Source organism: Parasteatoda tepidariorum, chromosome 10 (genome assembly GCF_982258835.1).
Source record: "Parasteatoda tepidariorum strain Cologne lab strain chromosome 10, Ptep-v5.0, whole genome shotgun sequence".
NCBI lineage: Eukaryota > Metazoa > Arthropoda > Arachnida > Araneae > Theridiidae > Parasteatoda > Parasteatoda tepidariorum.
Genome location: NC_141764.1, coordinates 43,051,703 through 43,073,169, shown reverse-complemented (window position 1 = coordinate 43,073,169; position 21,467 = coordinate 43,051,703). Strand labels below are relative to the sequence as shown.

General features: G+C 27.5%; 1 protein-coding gene across 1 annotated transcript in view; it reads left to right on the top strand.

Moving 5' to 3' along the window:
- The window catches only part of LOC122271584 (cell adhesion molecule Dscam1), a 445,844-nt gene that overhangs the window by 235,694 nt on the left and 188,683 nt on the right, over positions 1-21,467 (top strand). The window contains exon 6 of the mRNA XM_071184629.2: positions 9,149-9,418. Coding sequence (XP_071040730.2) covers positions 9,149-9,418 — 270 coding nt within the window. The remainder of the gene's footprint in view (positions 1-9,148; positions 9,419-21,467) is intronic.

Genomic DNA, 21,467 nt, shown 5'->3' with positions numbered 1-21,467 from the left:
TAAAATGAAAGTAAAGCAACTCTTCGAATTATACAGAAGAATAAAAGTATTTATTTCCCCTTAAATTTGTTTTCAAAACTTAGAGCATATTTTTTTTTCTGAATCATTTACTCCTAGACATTATTACGAATACTCCAACTACAGCGGAATCTTCGAAAATTCAGAAAATATTTTCCCAGTGATTGCAAATTAAAAGTATTTATATTTTAATGAATTTAAATTTAAAACAATTTTGCCCACCCCTAAATACAAGTAATTTAATATGTTATTCATTTTTTTACACTGAGCAAACAATCTGTATGTCAGTTCAGTTTTGCTGTTATTATTCCTTTGCAGTCTTGTTATCTTGAATCCAACAAGAGCCATGCATTAGGTTTTTTTTTATTTTTGCTTGATATCTTTTGAGCGAAAAGTGATATCGTGAATATCTCACTCAATTAGTAAACCTGACTATAAGAAATTTGGTAAACTCTGATCTGTCAACTATTGTTTGAATCACTACTTCAGCAGATCAGTCTGAGATTAGAAAGCAGTATACAAATGACGTAATTGTGACTGGCAATCGGACATGCATTACTTTTAGGAAAAACGTGCACAATAGTCAATACATAATATATATTGCATATATTATGTATTGACTAATTATATATAACAGCAAGTGTTCTGTGATTGGCTTTCCTTTATTATTATATATATATATATATATATATATATATATATATATATATATATATATATATATATATATATATATATACATATATATATATATATATATATATATATATATATATATATATATATATATATATATATATATATATATATATATATATATATATATATATATATATATATATATATATATATATACATATATATATATATATATATATATATATATATATATATATATATATATATATATATATATATATATATATATATATATATATATATATATATATATATATATATATATATATATATATATATATATATATATATATATATATATATATATATATATAATGATTTTTTAGTAAATTAGTATTGAGAGCAACATGATTGAAGAGTCCAGAGTGTGCATAATCTTCTTTTATTAAGTTGCGATGGCGAAATAGCAGTTTAACCCCTCTCCAAAGCGGGAGAGGGGGAACAGATATCCCGTCTAAGCTGACGGACTTTATGTTAGCAAAACAAACAACAAAAAGCCACGCAAAATCTTGCGGTCTGCATTTTATAGGATGATTAAAAAGAGTAAAAAGTCCAGCCATATGGTTTTTTCTGTATTCTTACGCCTCATCAAATTTATTTATTACTCAAAGCAAATCGTTTAATCTTTCCTTATATGGAAGTGAAATATCTTAAAATAACTTCTCTTTTGAAGTATTAATCTAATTATTATTCATTGGCATGTTTTTAGCCTTGAAGTCCCAAAATAGAATTTCTACCCTTATCCTTTACTAAAGATATTTAATGAAAAGGAATGAAGTTTTAATGCTTTTATTAATACAAAAGTATTTAATTTTTGTATTACATCCCCCCCAAAAAAAAATTTTGGTAAGCCAAAAAAAACTTTAGAATACTATGAATACATAAACTTAATGTTGATATGACTGTCCTCTTTCCTACTATAAATAACCTTTTTCCAATATGTGAAAAAAATTATTTACAGCAACAACAATAAAAACATAATAATACAATTTATCTATTTAGTGAACTAAACAGAAAGAAAAATTTAAACATTTTATATAACTATTCTAAAAAACTTTTCAAAATTTTTCACACAAAAATATACAAAATTTTTATGCAAAACGACCTGGACAACAAGTGTCATTTATTCAGAATTTAAGATTCTGCATGGTTAAAATAAAAAATATTCACAATTTTTATGTGAAAGAGATGGACAACTAAGTGTCATTTAATCAGAATTTAAGATTCTGTATGGTTAATGGGGTTTTTTACTTGATGAAATTCTGTATTCCCCTTTAAAATGGAGGAAAACAGAATTTCATGAAGCACTGTGTAATTGAGAGATCCATACTGGGTAAAACAAAAATAGTTTAGAAAGTTTTTTCTCAGTGTTGAGAAAGAAAAAAAAGTTCAAGTTACTTCGCCCTCACTCCTAACTGATGCTGAGGTAAACATCTCCACACAACGCGATTCGGATCTCTCAAAAATATAGGGATTACTTCTTCCCTTGAAGAAAGTAAAAAATTTCTTTTGGTGACTATTCATGATTTAATTTTAACATTTGTGGGCTGTGATATTTCCTAAGTTTTGAAACATGTACTATTTCAAAATTTTGTTTACTTAAATTATTCTTTTTATTTATTTTGTAATTAACTTCTGAAATTTTTTGAAGAATTTTATACGGTCCACTAAAAGGAGGTGACAACTTCCTCGTATTAGGATAAGTAAATTCTTCAAACAGAACTAATTCATCATTTTTAAAGTCTATATCTAAAAATCTAGAATCATAATAAATTTTATTTCTTTCATGATATTCTCTAGTTCTTTGAATTGCTATTTTTTTAGCTTCTTCAACAGGTGGATAGACTTTTTCATTTAAGGGATTTTCGTAGGGGAGTCTACCATGCATGAGGTATGCAGGTGGAAACTTTGTTACAGAATGGGGAGTTAAGTTATAAGTATTAACTATATCTTTCAACAAAACAGGCCAGGGAGTTTTAGTAGGTTTTTCATTAATTTTACATTTTAAACGGGTAATTATTGTTTGACCAAGGCGTTCAACCTTGCCATTAGACTGCGGATGATGTGCAGTTGTCAATAATTGTTGAATTTTATTATGTTTCAAAAACTTTTTAAAATGAGAAGAAGTAAAAGCAGCGTTTCGATCACTTAACAAGGATTTAGGGATTTGATTTTGAAAAATTTGATGCAAAAAATTTGTATAAGTTTCTGAGCTAATGGATTTTGATGCAAAAGCCCACATGTAGCGTGTAAGGTGATCAATAATTAAAGTTAAATATTTTTTTGTTGAATTATAGTAATTCAATCCACCAACACTATCTATTGCTAGTAAGTCAAAAGACTGATTAACAGGGGGTAAGGATTGTAATAATCCAAATCTTTTTTGTCGCGGTTTTTTATTTAATTGGCACGTATGACAATGTTTACAAAATTTTGTTATATCTGAAGTTATGTTGTTCCAATAAAAAACAGGGGTTATTAAGTTAATCATTTTCTGAACTCCTGGATGATTAAACTTATCATGAGCATTTTGCAGAAGTCTTAATCTTAACGAAAATGGAACAACTATTTTAGTAAAATTTTTCTTACGTACACACAAAACATTATTGATATCAACAAATTTACCTTGTAAGTTATCTTTCCTTTGAGCTTCCACTATTTCACTCAAGTTCAATAAATGTGAAACATGAACATTATTATTTTTACTATTACTTTGGACAATTGAATGTGTTGCATCTCTCGAAAGCCAATCTGCTTCAAAATTAGCAGAGCCTTTTGTGTATTTAATATCATATTCATACATACTTAACAATAATGACCATCTAAATAATCTTCCTTTTAAATTTTTAACATTTTTTAGCCAAACTAAAGCAGCATGGTCTGTATGTATGGTGAATTTTTGTCCAAAAAGGTAATGATGGAATTTATTTAAAGAATCTACAATAGCAAGACATTCAAGTTCTGTAATTGCATAGTTTTTTTCATAGTCCCTTAATGAACGAGAATGAAAAGCTACAGGATGCAATACACCACATTCATCTGTCTGTTTTAGCACACATCCAATTCCAACTAATGATGCATCAACAAAAAGATGACATTCATGATTAGGGTTAAAAATTTTCAAAATTGGTTTACAAATAATAGCATTTTTCAAAAGTTCAAAAGATTGTTGACATTTTTCTGACCACACCCATTTTACATCTTTCTTTAACAAGTTATTCAAAGGATGTCGAATACTCGCATAATTATCAATAAATTTATTGTAAACATTTATTGATCCGAGAAATCTTTGTAATGATTTTACATTTTTAGGGGGCAATAATTTTTTAATAACCTCAATATTATGGTTATCGGGTGACACAATTCCATTTTTAATTTCATATCCTAAAAATTCTATTTGTTTTTGCAAAAATGAACATTTTGAAAGTTTTAATTTTAAGTTTTCCTGTTTACAAATATCAAAAATCTTTTTAAGATGAGTTAAATGTTCATCATAAGAATTAGAAAATATAATGATATCATCAAAGTAGTTTGTAGCAAATTTAATTTTATGTTTATTTAAAATTCTACGAACTGTACGTTGAAAAATGCTCGGGGCATTCTTCCAGCCAAAAGGTAATCTTAAGTATTCAAATAGACCATTGTGAGTAGCGAATGCTAATTTCTCAGTGTCATGAGGATGAATACGAACATGATGATATCCCTGTGATAAATCTATTTTAGAATAATAACTACTATTAGACAATTTTTCTATTAAAGTTTGTATTAAAGGTAGAGGTTCAGAATCTGTTTTTGTAATTTGATTTAGTTTTCTATAGTCGATACATAAACGACTCTTTTTATTTTCATCTTTTTTAAAAACTAAAGTTACTGGGGCAGCATAAGGGGATGAACTTTCTTTTATAATGTTATTTTTTAACAATTCCTCTATTTGTAAATCAATTTCTTGTTGTTGTTTTGGGGATGTTTTGTACGGCCTTAGAGATATAGGTAAATCTGAGGTTAACCTGACTCTTTGCGGTTCCATTCTAATTTCTCCTACGTCGTGTTTATGTTTTGCAAAAATATCATCATAACTTTCTAAAATTTCTTTTAAGTCCACATTTTCTATTTTGCTTTCATTTTTTATTTTTTCGTCGATATTAACCTGATAATGTGTGCACCCATTACCTAGATCTATCTTCGAATCATTTGAAATTTTTGGACATTTTTTCTTTTTCCTATTTGTCCTTTTCCTTTTATTTTTGTTACCCTTTACATTATTTTTTTCAATGTTTACTTTTACTGAAACATCTTCAACTTTTATTTTTTCAACATTTTTACCCTTAACATTTTGAGAATTGTGCTGTCTAATGTGCAAAGATAAGTTGTCACTGTTAAAATTAGCAGAGGTGATCAATCTCTTACCAAATTGAGTAACAACTGGCCCGACACAATCAATAAACAAACAAAACTCTTTGCAAGTCTGCAACCCAAGTAAAGCATATGGTAAATCAGTATCAATTACAAAAAACTTAACTGACTTAACAATTTTGCCTAATTTAAGGGGAAACTCACAAATTTTGTTAAGTGTTAGTTGTCCTTTTGTTTGGGTAACCTTTAATTCCTTACATTTTTTAATAGGAATATTCAATTTTAACACCAAATCTTTTGGTATTACATTTAATGTTGACCCGGTATCAACATTCAATAATATCTCTTTTACTTTTTCATTTTTATTTTGTTTTGGACGTCCCTTTACGTATTCATTTTTCACTTTATATCCATTTAGGTACCTATTTTCTACTATATATCCATTTTCGTACTCATTTTCAACTATATATCCGGATATTAGTAATTGCTATTGATTACTTGTCATATTTTGAACGTTCACATCAACCACATTACTAGGGTTGTTTACACACGAAGAGCCCATGTGAAATTGATTCAAAAGTCCTTTCTTTGAGCAATATTTACATTGATTCAATGGGTTCTCCTGTGTTGTATGATGTATTTTGGGTTTTGTCACATTCGGGGTTACATTTTTATTTTTAGGACAAGCCGGGGCTTTATGTCCTGGTGCATTACACTTAAAGCACTTAATGTCATATTTCGGGTTTTCTAACTTCCTAACATATGGTCCCTTATTAGATTGAAATTTATTTTTATCTAAGTCACTTTTAATTTTTTCATAAAGTTTAAGTTTTTGTTTAAATTCAAAAAGATTACTGGCTCCATAAAGAACTGTTTTATTATTTGTTTGGTCTGGTATTCCTTGAATTATATAAGTGATTAGAGCTAAGTCATCAATATCACTTTGAGTAGCTATTTCTCTCATTTTTAGGAAATATTCTTGAAGAGTTTCATTATACCTTTGTTTTCTTTTTTGCAACATTGCATGTACTTCTGCACTATTGCAACTAAGTCCAAATTCTTCAAGCAAAAGATTTTTTAACTTTTCATACGAATTTAACTGAGTTTCACTTCTAATTAAAGTTAATGCGTTACCTTTCATGCATCTTTTTGCAAATAAAAATTTTTGCATATCAGACAATTTAAATAAATTAGCATGAGTTTCAAAATTTTCAAACCAAGAATTTATGTTATCATAGCGATTTCCATTAAACATAGGGGTAACTGCTTCAATATCTGAAAAACTAACTACTAATTTTGTTTCATTTTCCCTATTTATATTATTACTAGAACTTTGACTATAGGATACCATATCTTCATCAACACTAATTTTTGTACATATAGAATTTAAATTAACTTGTGTAAATTGATTTACACAAGCTTTAGTTGGTAAATGTGGTTCAAAATCAGTTTGAGTGTGTTTACTCTCAAACTGAGTAGTTTCCTCCTCATCTTCGGAGGGGTTTTCAATTACGATCGAATTTTTTAAGTGATTAAAATCACATAAACAATTTAAAATATGCTTGGCAATTTCCTCCTTATTTCCTTCACTGGAAATATGTAGAATATCTGAAATTTTGATTAAATCCGAAAAAGTAAAAGTATCACAAATTTCTTTTAGTTTGTTTGCAAATTCATTAGTGTTAGTTTCAAAAGAAAATTCTGAAAAATTAAGAATTTTGTTACGGTTTAATCTAGACAAATCATTTGGAAATAAAAGTTTAAATAATAACTTAATTTTGTTTGCCTTCGTTACTTTAATTGACGTTTGAACCACATCTATTTCTTTTAAAAACATTTTAAAAGCAGTATAAATGCACTATATCATAATAATTAAACTATATATCATAAAAATAAAAAAAAACAATATAAACACAAGAATGCACTTCATATTATTATGAAGGAGAAAGGAAAAAAAAATGCAGATATGCACGGGATTTATCTTTGTAATAAAAAAAAAATAAGCACTTTTATCACACTTCGAAGGAGGGAAAAAAAAAAAAAAAATCTTTTTCCTATAAAGGAATTTTCCATAGGAGCAAAAGCTCCTCTAATTTTTCGAATAAACAACGCGCACATATAACAAACGCGCACATACTTCTTCTGTTTTGATTTCGCAAAACTTTTTTTTTTTTTTTTTTTTTATCACTCGGTGCCGACTCACAACACAATTTTTTCTTTCTTTTTTTCACAACATCTTAATTAGGACTTTCGCACACTTGATTAGGACTTTTTAAAACACTAATCGCACACTTCATTGTTTCTGAGGGCACTAACAGGCATTGTAAACACAAACGTTTTCATGGCTGTCACAGTCTCAGGCAAAATCGAAGCATTCTGGTACCGTAAATTCACCGATGAAGCAATTTTTCTCCCGGGTGGGTGAGGAATCCTTCAGGACCTTCAGGGCGGCGTTAGGCGATCTCTTCCGGTTGAATGAAGCTTTTTCTCTTCAAACAAAGAGGGTGAAACAGGGATTTCCAAGGCGACGAAGTAGCATTCAGTTTAGGTATAGTTCGCAATAGCATTGCACAAAAATTTTCTTTTAAGGGGTTTCCTGCACAAAGCAAACATCCTGCCGGCTTCTAATGATTTTTTAGTAAATTAGTATTGAGAGCAACATGATTGAAGAGTCCAGAGTGTGCATAATCTTCTTTTATTAAGTTGCGGTGGCGAAATAGCAGTTTAACCCCTCTCCAAAGCGGGAGAGGGGGAACAAATATCCCGTCTAAGCTGACGAACTTTATGTTAGCAAAACAAACAACAAAAAGCCACGCAAAATCTTGCGGTCTGCATTTTATAGGATGATTAAAAAGAGTAAAAAGTCCAGCCATATGGTTTTTTCTGTATTCTTACGCCTCATCAAATTTATTTATTACTCAAAGCAAATCGTTTAATCTTTCCTTATATGGAAGTGAAAGATCTTAAAATAACTTCTCTTTTGAAGTATTAATCTAATTATTATTCATTGGCATGTTTTTAGCCTTGAAGTCCCAAAATAGAATTTCTACCCTTATCCTTTACTAAAGATATTTAATGAAAAGGAATGAAGTTTTAATGCTTTTATTAATACAAAAGTATTTAATTTTTGTATTACATATATATATATATATATATATATATATATATATATATATATATATATATATATAAAATAAAAGAAAGCCAATCACAGAACACTTGCTGTTAGTAACGCTCGAACCAGCCAACTAAAATTGAGAACGCATGTGTGTGAAAAGGTAATAATTTTTAATGATGCTGCTTGCTAAAATGTTACAACTAAACTTACCATCTAAAGCTGAGTGGATCCAGTTTTTCCTCATTCATTTCAATATTGTTTTGGTTGTCATCAGCATAAAATTAATCGTAAAGGTATTGTCTTCCTTTAAATATTTTTGTGTCCCTAATTGAAAGTTATTTTCCAGTACTGCTATTATTAGCGAAAATATTAAATTATGGTTGAGAACTCATCAAACTTGCTTGAGCAATATAATGTCATAAGAATATCAATGTTATTTTAAAAAATGATAACTTCGAAAAAAAAACTTCTGTTTACCAAGAGATCTAATTGTTTATAATACTAATAGATAATAATGTTTGGACGTGGGAAGTAGAGGCACAAGCGTAAGCAAACAGTAGGTTAGCCTACTAGCACACATATATATAATATATATATATATATATATTATATGTGTGTGTATGTGACTTCATTGAAAGATGAAACTCGTAACCTACTACGGTATGATTGTGGCAATGAGTGAAGCCATAGGTCGTAGTGTTCGCACAGCTCGCTCTTACTTTTTAAGCAAAGCTGGTATCCTTAGATGGCAGATGTTAAAGCCAACACTGTTGATTGGAACCCAGTCCGTTTCAATGACAGCTTATGACCTGTAACCACTAATCCACCATGTCTCTTTCTCGTGTTTCAAATAACCTTATTTATAATAATATGCATGCGTTTTCTAAATGCCTAAGGAATTTTATCATATTCGTTTGTTTATATCCATATTATAACTCTACATTTTTAATGCTTCTACAGGAAATCTGTCAGTATCTCTTCATCCATCGCAGATTACAACTGAATCAGGTAGATCCGCAACATTAAATTGCAGTGTTCAAGGATATCCCGTCCACTCAATCACTTGGCTTAAAGATGCCCGTCACTTAATTACAAGCAACAGGGTTCGATTGATTGCCAATCAAGTTCTACACATTACATCAGTTCAAAGAGAAGATCAAGGAATGTATCAGTGTTTTGTGTATGGTAGTCAACAATCGATTCAGAGTGGAGCGCAACTGATTTTATCAGGCAAGTCAGTTTACATGCATCAACTTTTTATGGAATTCTTTGAATCAAAGTTTTCTTTTGAGATACATTTTAAATTATATAACCTTCAACTTTTTTCAAAACTCATCTCCTTTTTTTAAAGTTTTATGGAAGCTATTGCGTATTAAGTAATGTGTTGAAATTCCTGTAGTACTTACAAGTACATTTTCGGAAATTCTTCCAGAAATGACAGAAGCTATGTCCATTTAACTTTAATATCATATAAGAGAACAGAAAATTGATAACTATTACAAATAAAGAGCACGCAAAGTCTTCTTTACATATGTTCCCCTGATTGTCCTCCTTTCAAAAAAATCTGTTCACCATTGAACCTTAATAACATCCAAATAAACTGCACCCACACAAAAGCTTTAATTTAATGGTGGTACTGTTCTATTTGATCCATAATTCCGATTTCTCAGAAGTCAATACTTTGTTTGATAATACCCTATTGATACAGATGCAGAATCCTACTTTATTGCAACACTTCAAAAGCTTCAAACATTAAACTGAGGAACTAATTAAACTCAAAAACGAAAAGGAATAATTTCGAAAAAGAAATACCGAAAATATTTATTTTGAAATCACCTTGAGCTACGGATCAAAAACTTCAGCTATTTTTTTCTTAATTTTTAAGTATAATAAATTATTATCTTAATAAAAAATTGAGACGCAATAAATAATAAGCTTATTTTAAATATGAAAAAAAAACTGAATATGTGTACTTTATCGAATTTATTTTACCCGGAAAAGTTGTACGTATTTTTTTCTCCTAAATATCCAACCATAGATTATTTTATGAAAATTCATTTGCATTTGAAATAAGATTTTTTTTTTATGTTTTGCAGACATAACCCAATTACTTTGATAAAGTTAAATTTTGAAAAACAATCTGAGGTTATAATCTCATCTAATTAGAGTACTAAAAAACCTTGGATTAGAAACTTATATAAAATAACAAAGAGGATAAAATTACAAAAGATTTCGATTTTTATGAAAAAAAATAATGAGCAATCTATTTTACTAAAGTTTTAAAAAAATTATTAAACTCCTGATAACTTCCATTTGTTATCTTTCATTTTAATGGCAGGGCTTTAATCCTCAGTTAAGTGGGGTGGGTTTTAATTCAGGCCACGAACCGTTGCTAATTGGAGGTGTCACCTCCTTAATTAGATATCCAAAGTTTGTTTTTTAGGAGGGTGGTTATTTTCTCTTCTTAAAAGATGAAAAAAATCCAACGTTTGAGAAGACGAGAATCGCTCTAATTGCGCCCTTTTATAAGATTTTAGTTGTTTTCCTGTCTTTCCAATTAAAAGGACGAGGCGAAGTTCTCGCCAGGTCTTGGCGAATAAAATCCAACAAAGAAAGGATTAGTTGCGTTATCTTAAAATTTAAAATCATTAAACAGCCAATAAGTACATCATGCATGTTAAAGATTTGTTGAAGCATTTTAGAATCTTAGCTTATTCTATAAATTGGAATTAAGTCAGGTTATATGAGTTTTCAACAAGCAAGATAAAGACTCCTTTTATTTCTTTCTCGGAAAAGAACAGGTCTTTCTTTTTTCTTATACGACTTTACTTGCATCTTCAAAACTATGAAATAAAATTTTTTTCTCCAGATTTGCTGTACAAATACTTATTGCAAATAGTTGTATGCAGGGAAGAGTTTGCTTTCCAAATATCATTAAAAAAACTTTTTTTTAAATGTAATTAGTTTTATTGTGCAAGAACAGAAAAAAATTTCTACCAAGAAGTCTACATCCCACTCGCTGTGATCGCCAACCTCTGAACAGCTATTTCAGTTGCAATTGCTTCGGTGGCTTATTGAATGTTTCTATATATTAGTCTAAAACGGGATTACTGTAAAAAAAAAATTCAAAATTGAGCAAAATATGTTGATTTAGCGAGAAAAAAGTAAAAATAGAATTTAAAAAACCCTTGTGTTCAAATTGGAGCAGCATATACTCATTTGTTTTGCTAAATATATGTGGAAAGAGAAATGCCTGAGTGATACATCCATTAGATGCCACCAGGATTCGGACCAAGGACCTACGGATTCTTGATACGATGTTCTAACCAACATAGTTGCACAACCCAGCCAAGGGAGAGCTTGGAAATTTTATATAGTGGCAACCACTATAACACATCATAACATACTAATTTTTGATTTCAATGGTACAAAGGGTAGAATTATGGAAAATGCAATCCTAATTGCTAAGTCAGGAGATTGGTAATTTTAATTTCATTTTTTTGCCTATTTTTTTCTTGCTATATCTTAAAAACTTTAAATCGAATATAATGCATGCTATCATGTGTTATTGTGGTGGTCACTATATAAAGTTTGTTAACTCTATCTGGACTGAGGTGTACATCCTTGGTTTGAATCCTGTATGCAGTCATATATTACTGGCAACTTTGATTACATAAAGATTTCAAATTCAAAGATTGTTTGTTTGAGAGCAATTTAACACATTTTTGTTCAATTTTGAGAAACACCTTCTACAATATATGCATGCTGATACATTTTCTTAAAGAAAGTTTCGTATAATATTTGTATATAATCCTGTTAAACCTTAGGTTTAAAAATATTTCATAAATTTCGTATACATTACAATTTTATAGCAACAGAACTATAATTTTGCGTGTTTGGTGACTTTACATATTCTTCATACGTGCATAAATTAATATCAATTCCATTCTTACAAAAATCCCTTAAAGTAAATGCAAATCGAAATTGAATGTTTAAGCATAAAAAAAATCATAGCTGGCCAATTTTCGTTGATAAACAGCATCTTTCTCACACGTTAGTTATGCATCATTATATTCCTAAATTATGATTGAACCTGTGAAACAAAGAAATATAATTAAAGAAACTTGAAAGTTTCAGATTAAAAGTCAATTTATCAAGTATTAAAATAAAGTTGCCAAGTATTGTGTATGCAAGCAAGTCAATTTTATAAATGAACATTTCTAAATTATTATTAAAACTGAGTAAATTCCTGTGTATAATAAAGCAAAATTTGTATTTCAATATTTTTGTTTAAAGTTGATTATGGCGTAATAAATATTGTTTCTATTTTCATGCTTATAAATGATCGCTCGCATAATTTTTCCATCTGATACTTATCTTAAAATGGAGTGCTAAAAATTAAGTGTGATTACAAAAATTGTTCACTTTTAACATTACATTTCTTCCCAACTTGTAAATCAGCATGTTTAAGCATTTCTTGTCCCGCGAGGTGAAAAATATTTTCTTTAGAAATTTTTAAACATGTAATTTTAGTGTTCATGGCTTATGACTGCTTGCAATCACTTAAATAAGTAAATATAAAAAAACTATTTTCAAGAAATCTTTCAGAACTGTAGAGAGTCATAGCAAATTACAACTTCATAAATACATAACTATAAATTTCCGTGTTTGATGACTTAACTTAATACTTACCTAAACTCATAAATCGAAATGAAATGTTAGCATAAGCTTTTATTAAGGCTTTATTAAAAACTTAATCACTTACATAGCATAGAAGTATTTTGGCAACAAAAAAAGAGGAAACAATCAACATGTACATATACAGAGATAAGGTTTTATTAGTTCATCATAGTGCATTCATATGTCTGCCTTTTCATTAATACGGCATTTTCTTCATTTGCTCGTAGACTGATTCGCCTAGTCAATGGCTCGCCCTTTCACTGATACATTGGAATTCACAATTCACTAGATTCAGTAATCTAAACCGTTTCTTCCTTCCCTTTTACTCTTCTAATATTTACTAGCTAAGTGAATAGTAACTAATAATAACGGCAATTACAGCAGCATGAGGCTATAAAAGTAAAACCTAAAAAATAAGAACATATTAAATGAACAAGAGTATGCTCGTTTAAAAAAATCTAAAAGCATGACAGTATATAATATATATTAACAATGAAACAGAACACTAATATTCATAAAGGCAGAAAATTTACTATTATTACATAGAATTATTATTAGGTATAACATTTACTACAAGGAAATAATAAATTATTTGCGCTTTAAAATATCTTATTTATAATCAAGATAAACTCTCCTCAAGCTAAGAAACGTTTACCAAAAGATAAATATGTATGATATAGAATTTACTATTATTACATGGAATTATTTTTATATATATTATATGCTACTGGGAAATAATAAATTATTTCTGTTATAAAATGTCTTATTTGTAATCAAGATCCACTCTTCTCAAGCGAAGAAATATTTTTAGACTGATAAAAAGCATCAATATTTAAATAATACTTAAAACGAGTTGTTATCTCCATTAATTTCTAAATTCAATATAATAAGCAGTAAGCAGTAAACAGTTGAACAGTTTTAAGTATTAAAACACATAGGTAACAAATTTTATTTTATCAATTCTTGAAGTTTAAACTTTACTTGTGTTCACACTTGGCTAGGAAATAAGCTTTTTTTTTTTATCTAAATTTTAAAAGATTCTTCGACGCTAGTTAGGTCATCGGAAAGTCGTAGCAAATTATTTTTTATAGTCAGAAATTTGATATAACTAAATAAATTCTGAAGATCCTCATTTATATATATCTAGTCATAGTTTATTATCATTGTTATTATTTATATTCGTTATTTATTTTTAAATATATTTAATTCGAAAATATAACAAATCAACAAATATTAATTGATAAATAAGGATAAATATTAATGATTTCAATGTTTTGTTCCTTTTTATTTTAAAAATTTGACGACATAATTGGAAAATGCTACAATACAATTTTGCAATTTGTAGGCCTGCATTGTAGAAAATCGGGATCAAATTATGGTATAAAGTACTGGTACTTAAGGTGCCTCATCCGTAAATTCAGTTTTACCGTAAAATATAATACCGTAGTTTTTACTAAAATATTTATTTATTTAGAGAGACTTAATGATTTTATGGAAATAATTACTGAAAAACTATATCAGGTGTATGTCCCGTAACATGCTCCGGTAAAAATGGATTTACCAGTAAAAATCATCCTGCTTGCCGGAAAATTTTACCTTAGTTTGATCTGGATTTTTTATTAGATTATTCACTATTCAGTTTATATTTTTATTTAAAAATTTGCTTAATTTTTTTTTAATAATTTGCAATATATATCTCAAAATACTAAAATATCCCTAAGTATTAAATTATTAAAAAAAAATCAGCTTTTCTTTATTTTAAAAATGCCAGGCCTAAACTATATAAGTATAACGCAACAATTTAACTTTTAGCATAAAAGTATTTGAAAAATATACAGCTTTTAAATACATAATTTGGAAAACTTTTCTATCTTTATGTATATTAATTTTAAGCGAAAGCTGACTGTATTAATCAAGTTAAATAGCATTGGAAGAACGTATTTGACATTTACTGAGATGAAAGTGCAGTTAATAATCGGAAACATATCTTTTCGATTAGCTATTAAGTATAGCTTAGACATATTTGTGGAAAACTTATTTTGGGGATGATTCGAAACCGCGGCCATTAGTTGCCAAATGAGGATGAAGTAATCGATAAAACATTTTTTATTTGGAAGCGAGGAGTTTTTGTTTTTACTTTTTTTATCGCTACATTTTTTTTTCATTTGGAAAGAAATTCAATAAATAAAATGTTATCTGATAGGATAAAATAAAAAATGATCAGATTTGTATTTTGTATTAAAAAATCAAAAATATTATCTTATCCATAATTATTGATTGTTTTGAATGACACTAAAATGTTCCAATTTGCGGTGTTTATATATTTTATTGTGAGGAATTCAGACGTTCTAAACATTTTAAATTAATTATCTTGGAATTTGTTATAAAATATCTTAGGTAACTTTTGTTTCATAAATAAAGATGAAAGAGTGAGAATTATTATGCCGACGACATATATTGGTGTTCGTCACCTAGATTGTTTATGGCTTAACCTGAATATGTTTAAATAAAATAAAGTAATACTATACATTAATAGAGATTTTTTAACGTGCTAAATAAACGAGTTTATGCAAGTCGGTTAAATTGTAAGTCAAAATTAAAATTGGGCTCAAAATTTAATCACATTATGATGCAAGTTTCCCCTCTGAAATTTATTTCTTGATCAACTTAAAGAGAATATGTTTTCATTTAACTCGTGAGGAAAATTTCAGCATATTTGTAACACCAGTATTGTTTAATGTATGTTTAATTATGTTTAGTACTGTTTAATGTTTTCTGAGAGCAAACTAGTTTTCTGAGAGCGATTTTTACTGGTTAATGTTTATTTTTTATACACTTTATGTTAATTTATTTTAAAAAAATGCTGAACTAACATATGTAATATAAAGATTATTACATTGCAATATCTTGAACCAAGTATTAATTTTGATACTCCAGTATACGCAATTCGAACCAGGGGAGGATACTGAACACGCATAGGATTAGACGTCTACTATAATGTACTAGGTTCATACGTACTCTGGTTACCTTGGTATTCATACCTTTTTATAGTTGATACACGTTACAATGTTTTTAAACCACTACCTTATTAAGGTTTTACAAATTTGCAGGATATAAAGCAAAATACTACTTAGATTATGATTCCACCTCACATAGACTTTAATATAGGTAAAATATAAAATTTTCTAAATTGAAAATATATATTTTTATATAAAAAATAAAAATAAATTATATATTTTAATTAGTACATTTTTTTACTATTACTGCATTTAATAAAATAACAGAAAATACAGTTAGTTTTTTTAATATTATCATTCTTTATAATAAGTAAGCATACTAATGTAGTAGTTATTATTGTAAAAAAATGCTATTATTTCTATACAAGAGTTTTTCAATATAACAAATCGTAAATATTAACCCGAGCAATATTTCTTTCATTAAAAAAATGAAACCAGTATAATAAAAGTAATGGAATTTTTAAAGATGATTATGAAAGTGCTAAAAACGCAACAATAATAGAAAAAAATTGTTTAATAACAAGAAAATTACAACATATTTTCAAAACTCATTTTAGTTAACTTTTTAAATAGGAAATAAAACAATAAATTTGTGAAGATTAAAGGATTCTCTAAAGATCCTTTATTTTCCCTATTTCTTTAAAGAATAATAGATTACTCATGGGAGCTCGTTGAGAATTTTAAGTTAAACACGGAGATAGTGTTTTTCTTTGCTTTAAAGAGTTTTGAGGCAAAGAATACATAATATTAATCTTTGAACCATCTTTAGAATACTGCATTAGTTCATTTAATTTTATGTGCATGTAATGATCCAGACTTCATTTCTTATCAAAAAATTGAATTTATTTAAATCTAGAAACTTTAATTAGAGAATGTTTATACTTTTTTTTTATCGCGCAAAGAGTTTAATCAGAGCTTTTTTGATTAAATTTTAAATTTATATATCAAAAGGATGGTTTTGAGTTTTTTTTTCAACAATATTTTGATTAGGGTAATTTATTTTCCGAAACGAAAATACTTCGACAGATTAGGAACGCAAAGAAAATTTATTTTGGGACTCGGTAAATTTTGTAATGGCATGTTTATTTTTACTTTCGATAGTAAACTTAAAACGCAATTACCGTTTTCTGTTTGATGCACATATTAGTGTGGAGATAGGAAACGATTGAATTGGAAAAAAAATTACCACTATACAAATGTTCTCAGAACCATCAGTTTGATTCTGAAATGTGTGTAACGGTCTAAGTACTTAAAAGGCAATGACTTTATTTTATCTAAGTCGAAAGTGATTGTTTTAAAGCATATCCAAACTTTTTCTACTTTCAATAAAGCATTTTTGGTTTTTATGACGTAAATAAATTGTAATGTTTTTTATTCACGAAAGAGCAATATAATATGATAAATTTCGAAATTTAAGTTGAAGAAAATAAAGTGAATATTTGTCAATTATATTCCAATTAGCAGCAAATAGCAGATTAATATAGTAAAGTTTGAAATTTAAACAAGATTATATGGAAAACTTTAAATTTATGTTTTGTGATAGAATTTCGTTTTGCAGCAAATAGAAAATTTATGTTTTAAATAGCAGGATTTAACAAGATTAAATATTTAAAATACATATGCAATTTTTGAGGATGTTATTACGTTAAACAAATCATGCCATACTTCTCTCGTGAAATGAATAGCACTAGATTTTCTCGTAATGATCGAACCTCGAGCGTTCTTGCTCTAGATGCAAATAAACCCAACTAAAATTCACAAAACTTCCTAAGAAAAATTCACAAAATTTTTAAATACTTAACTCATTTTTTTTCAAATTTTAATTTTTTCTGCGTTATCTAATAGCAAAGAAAAATTTTATTAAAAAAAGATTTAAGTGGAAAAAAGCATAACCCTGTACAAGTATTTTTTTTCCACGAACTCATCGAGCCGTTGTTTTTAGGAGAAAAAATAATTTTGAATCAAAAACAGCAAATTTGATGCTTGGATCTACTAGCTCCAAAACTACTTTGTTTGGAAACCAACTTAGATATAATTTCAAAAGTATTTTAGCTTCATTGAAATTTCGTTAAAAAGTTTACATATTATAAGAAATTAGATTCTATAGGTAATCAATTTTCATATTTTCAGCCATGTTCAAAAATTCTTTGCTCAATCAAATTTAAGCTTTTGGAGGAATTAGTATTTTAGCGTTAGTAATTTAAGCTGAAAAGTAATTGTATCATTTCCTTAAACACACACACAATTGCTGAAAATCTGGGAAAAAGGGTGGAAACTTATCAGTTTTAGCGCGCTGGAAACGCAGCTACTTCAACATGAGTGATGTTATAGGCCAAAATCCTTTTATTATCTTACTAAATAATTGAGAAGAATAATATAGTTCGTAATTAAAATGCCATTACTTACGTCAAAATACAATTTAATGAATATGATATAGTTTTCTATGAACAATTCAAAAAAAATAAAATTAATTTGCGTTTTGTTCCTCAAACAAGCATTAAACTAATTTAAAATAGTAATCGACATGAAAAAAAATGTAATATAAGCTAAAAATATTAAATAAAGTAATTTTATGGTTTGATTTACAACAAGGAAGAGAACTCATGTTTAGTCGCATTCAAGCCACTCCTAAATAATGTCTTTCCAATCTCCAACAATCGATGAGAAGAGAGCAAGATAGGTCTCTATTCCCAACCCCTTTTGCATCTTAATTTTACAAGGAAAGCACTTTAAACTTGGGTATTTTCTGGAATAATTTGCTCATTTACAGATCTCAATTGCAATTAGACATTCAAGCGATTAGAACTAAGTAGAAAATAAATAAATTGCACTCAGAAGTCTTCATGAACTTTTTACTCAATGTATCAGCAAAATCTATTCCTTTATAAAATAACTAATTCAATCAATGTTTTTGTTTATTGCAATTGGAAAATATGTTTGTCGAAGATATTATTAATGCATTCTTGCATGAACATTTTTAATATAATTTGTTGTAAATTCATATTAAACTTGAAGTCCTGAAAATAATATATATTTTTAGTTTCTTTGACAATCTACATTTTTGGACATGTTATTTTATTTAAGACATTAGCTCCTTCAATAAGTTTGGCATTCGAATCATTTCTTGCATATTATATATTTTTCTAACTATTATTGAATAGATTTGCTTTACATTTGCTTTAAAACTATATTCTAGTTTAAGTATAATATAGCTATTTCTCAAAAAACTTAATTTGAAAAAGAAGCATAATATATAAATATTTATATCATAAGTGAATAAATCGATGACTGTGTGAATTAATTAAAAGTGTATTCTTGAAACATTTAATTATCACGTATCTTTGTCTTAAAGTAAAATAATTGAGAATTTTTTAAAAAGTCAATTGTAGAGTGTGGATGATATATATTTTTTATTATATATCTCTGAAATTTTAAGGTATCATTAAAACATCATTGCTAAATTTGGTTTATTTTTATTATCATTTAAAATTTATAGAGGGAAAGTTTTCTAAACATTATTGATGAAATTGCGTGACATTCTTTGTCTTTGTTAAAACAAATATTAATTTTGAATATGTACACTCTGTGTAGTAGACAGTTGTCTAATATACATAACATTGAGTAGTATGAAAACGTTTGTTAGACTTGACCATTTAGAAATTTGACTAATGAATTTGCTGATGAAATGTAACTGCAGCTCTAAATGAAACTGAATTTGCAAGCTGATAAAATTTCAGAGACGAGTATTCAATCATTTTTTTTTAAATCTATCCTTACAAATATATCTCATATTACAAATATAACTCATCCATTTTTCAAAGTTGCACTTTCATACCCCTGTCTTATATTAAATAATAAAATAATACAAAGGCACTTTTATTTTAAAAACTGAAAAACTTTTTTTTGACATTTTAACAATTTAAAAAATTTCAGAAATTTCAATAGGTTTATAAGTTGTACCACTTTTGCCAATAAATACACATATGTTTAAGTTTTCAATAAAACTGAAAGCATAATTTTTAAATTTTAAAATGCCAGCCACCTTCATTCACGTTGTTTTGAAATTAAAATTTTGATATTCCACAAATAACACTAAAGAAATAAATAGGATAATTATCATCTCAGAATTAATTTTTTTTCAATAATTATTTTTTAAAGAAATTTCTGCTAAAACGTAGATATATACCTAAATGTACAATCTAGTAACAATCAGGGAAAAGCAATCGCCAAGAGCGTTTGATTACTATCAGACCCAAACTGCATTATCCGTGATTCCGGAATCAATAGTTCTTTCACTGTTTCGAAGTCCTTCCCTTTCTTCTCAGCTACTTCGTACTTATAACTAGTGAACTTCAATTAGAGTGGAGTTGCTAGTCGCAGCTGTGTACTCATAAGGAAAATCTTCACTCCAAATCAGTAAATTTCATCAATAAAATATGAGATTCAATATAGTGTTAATAAATTGGAAAACTTGAGTCGGTTATTTTTATTAGAAAATACTTTGTGAATCGATCTCTACAAAATTCAAACCAAATAGGCTTTTGAGTTATAATATTTTTTTGTGAATATGATTAAATGCTAATCTTTATTTAGAGATTGACTCAGAGAAAAAAAATTTTTTTGAAAACAATATAGATTGTTATTAAATTAACAGAACAGATAAAGTAGTAACAGAATCCACCCTACTCAAAAGTTTTAAACTATATTTTCTCAAAATCAATAACTCGAAATTATCTCAAAATCAATAATTCGAAATTATCTCAAAATCAATAATTCGAAATTCCAAGGAACATGTTTTCAGTTCTAATGCAGTCAGAGTTTTAAAATTTGCTATTCATTTCAATTATAATATTTTCTTTTGAAGAATAGTAGTGGAATTTTAGAAATGGATTTGAGTTTTGATAACAAAAAGAAAAGGAAAAAAAAAAACTAAACATTAGCTTGTTTGTTTTTTTAAATAGTAAAAAGTTAGCTAAAATATGAATTTAACTTAAATAAGAGAGTAGTAATATTGTGGTAAGTTCTTATTCATTTCTGTGTCCTTAACTGTACGTGAAATGTACTCCTTTATTTAAAAAAGAATATTGATATTTCCGAACATTTGTAAGGCCTTGTAAAATAAATAATTTCGAAAGATTTTCAAAATTAATATTAATTAATGTTAATTAATGTGAATATGCATGTTATGGTTATTCATAATTATACACAATGCAAAAGTAAAATGGGATTCTAATGATATTTTTAACCGAATAGTGTTCTGCTTAAAATATTTTGATTTTAAATATACTTTTGATTTTAAATATAGCCCCAAGATCACTTAATGTTTTTTGTTGCATTTTTTATTCATAATATGCATTTGCAACAACATTACATTTATCTACAGAGGATTATGCTTTTGTTTTCTTATAAACCTCAAAATCTCTGAGACAGCTTTAACTCATTTAATTTTTCTTATTCGCAGAATATTTTGAAAGGCAATCGATAAAATAATTGACTATTTCACTTCAGTAAAATAGTAAATTGAATCAATAAATTATTAAATTCAATAGTATTTTAATAAATTGGACAACTTATAAGAAAAC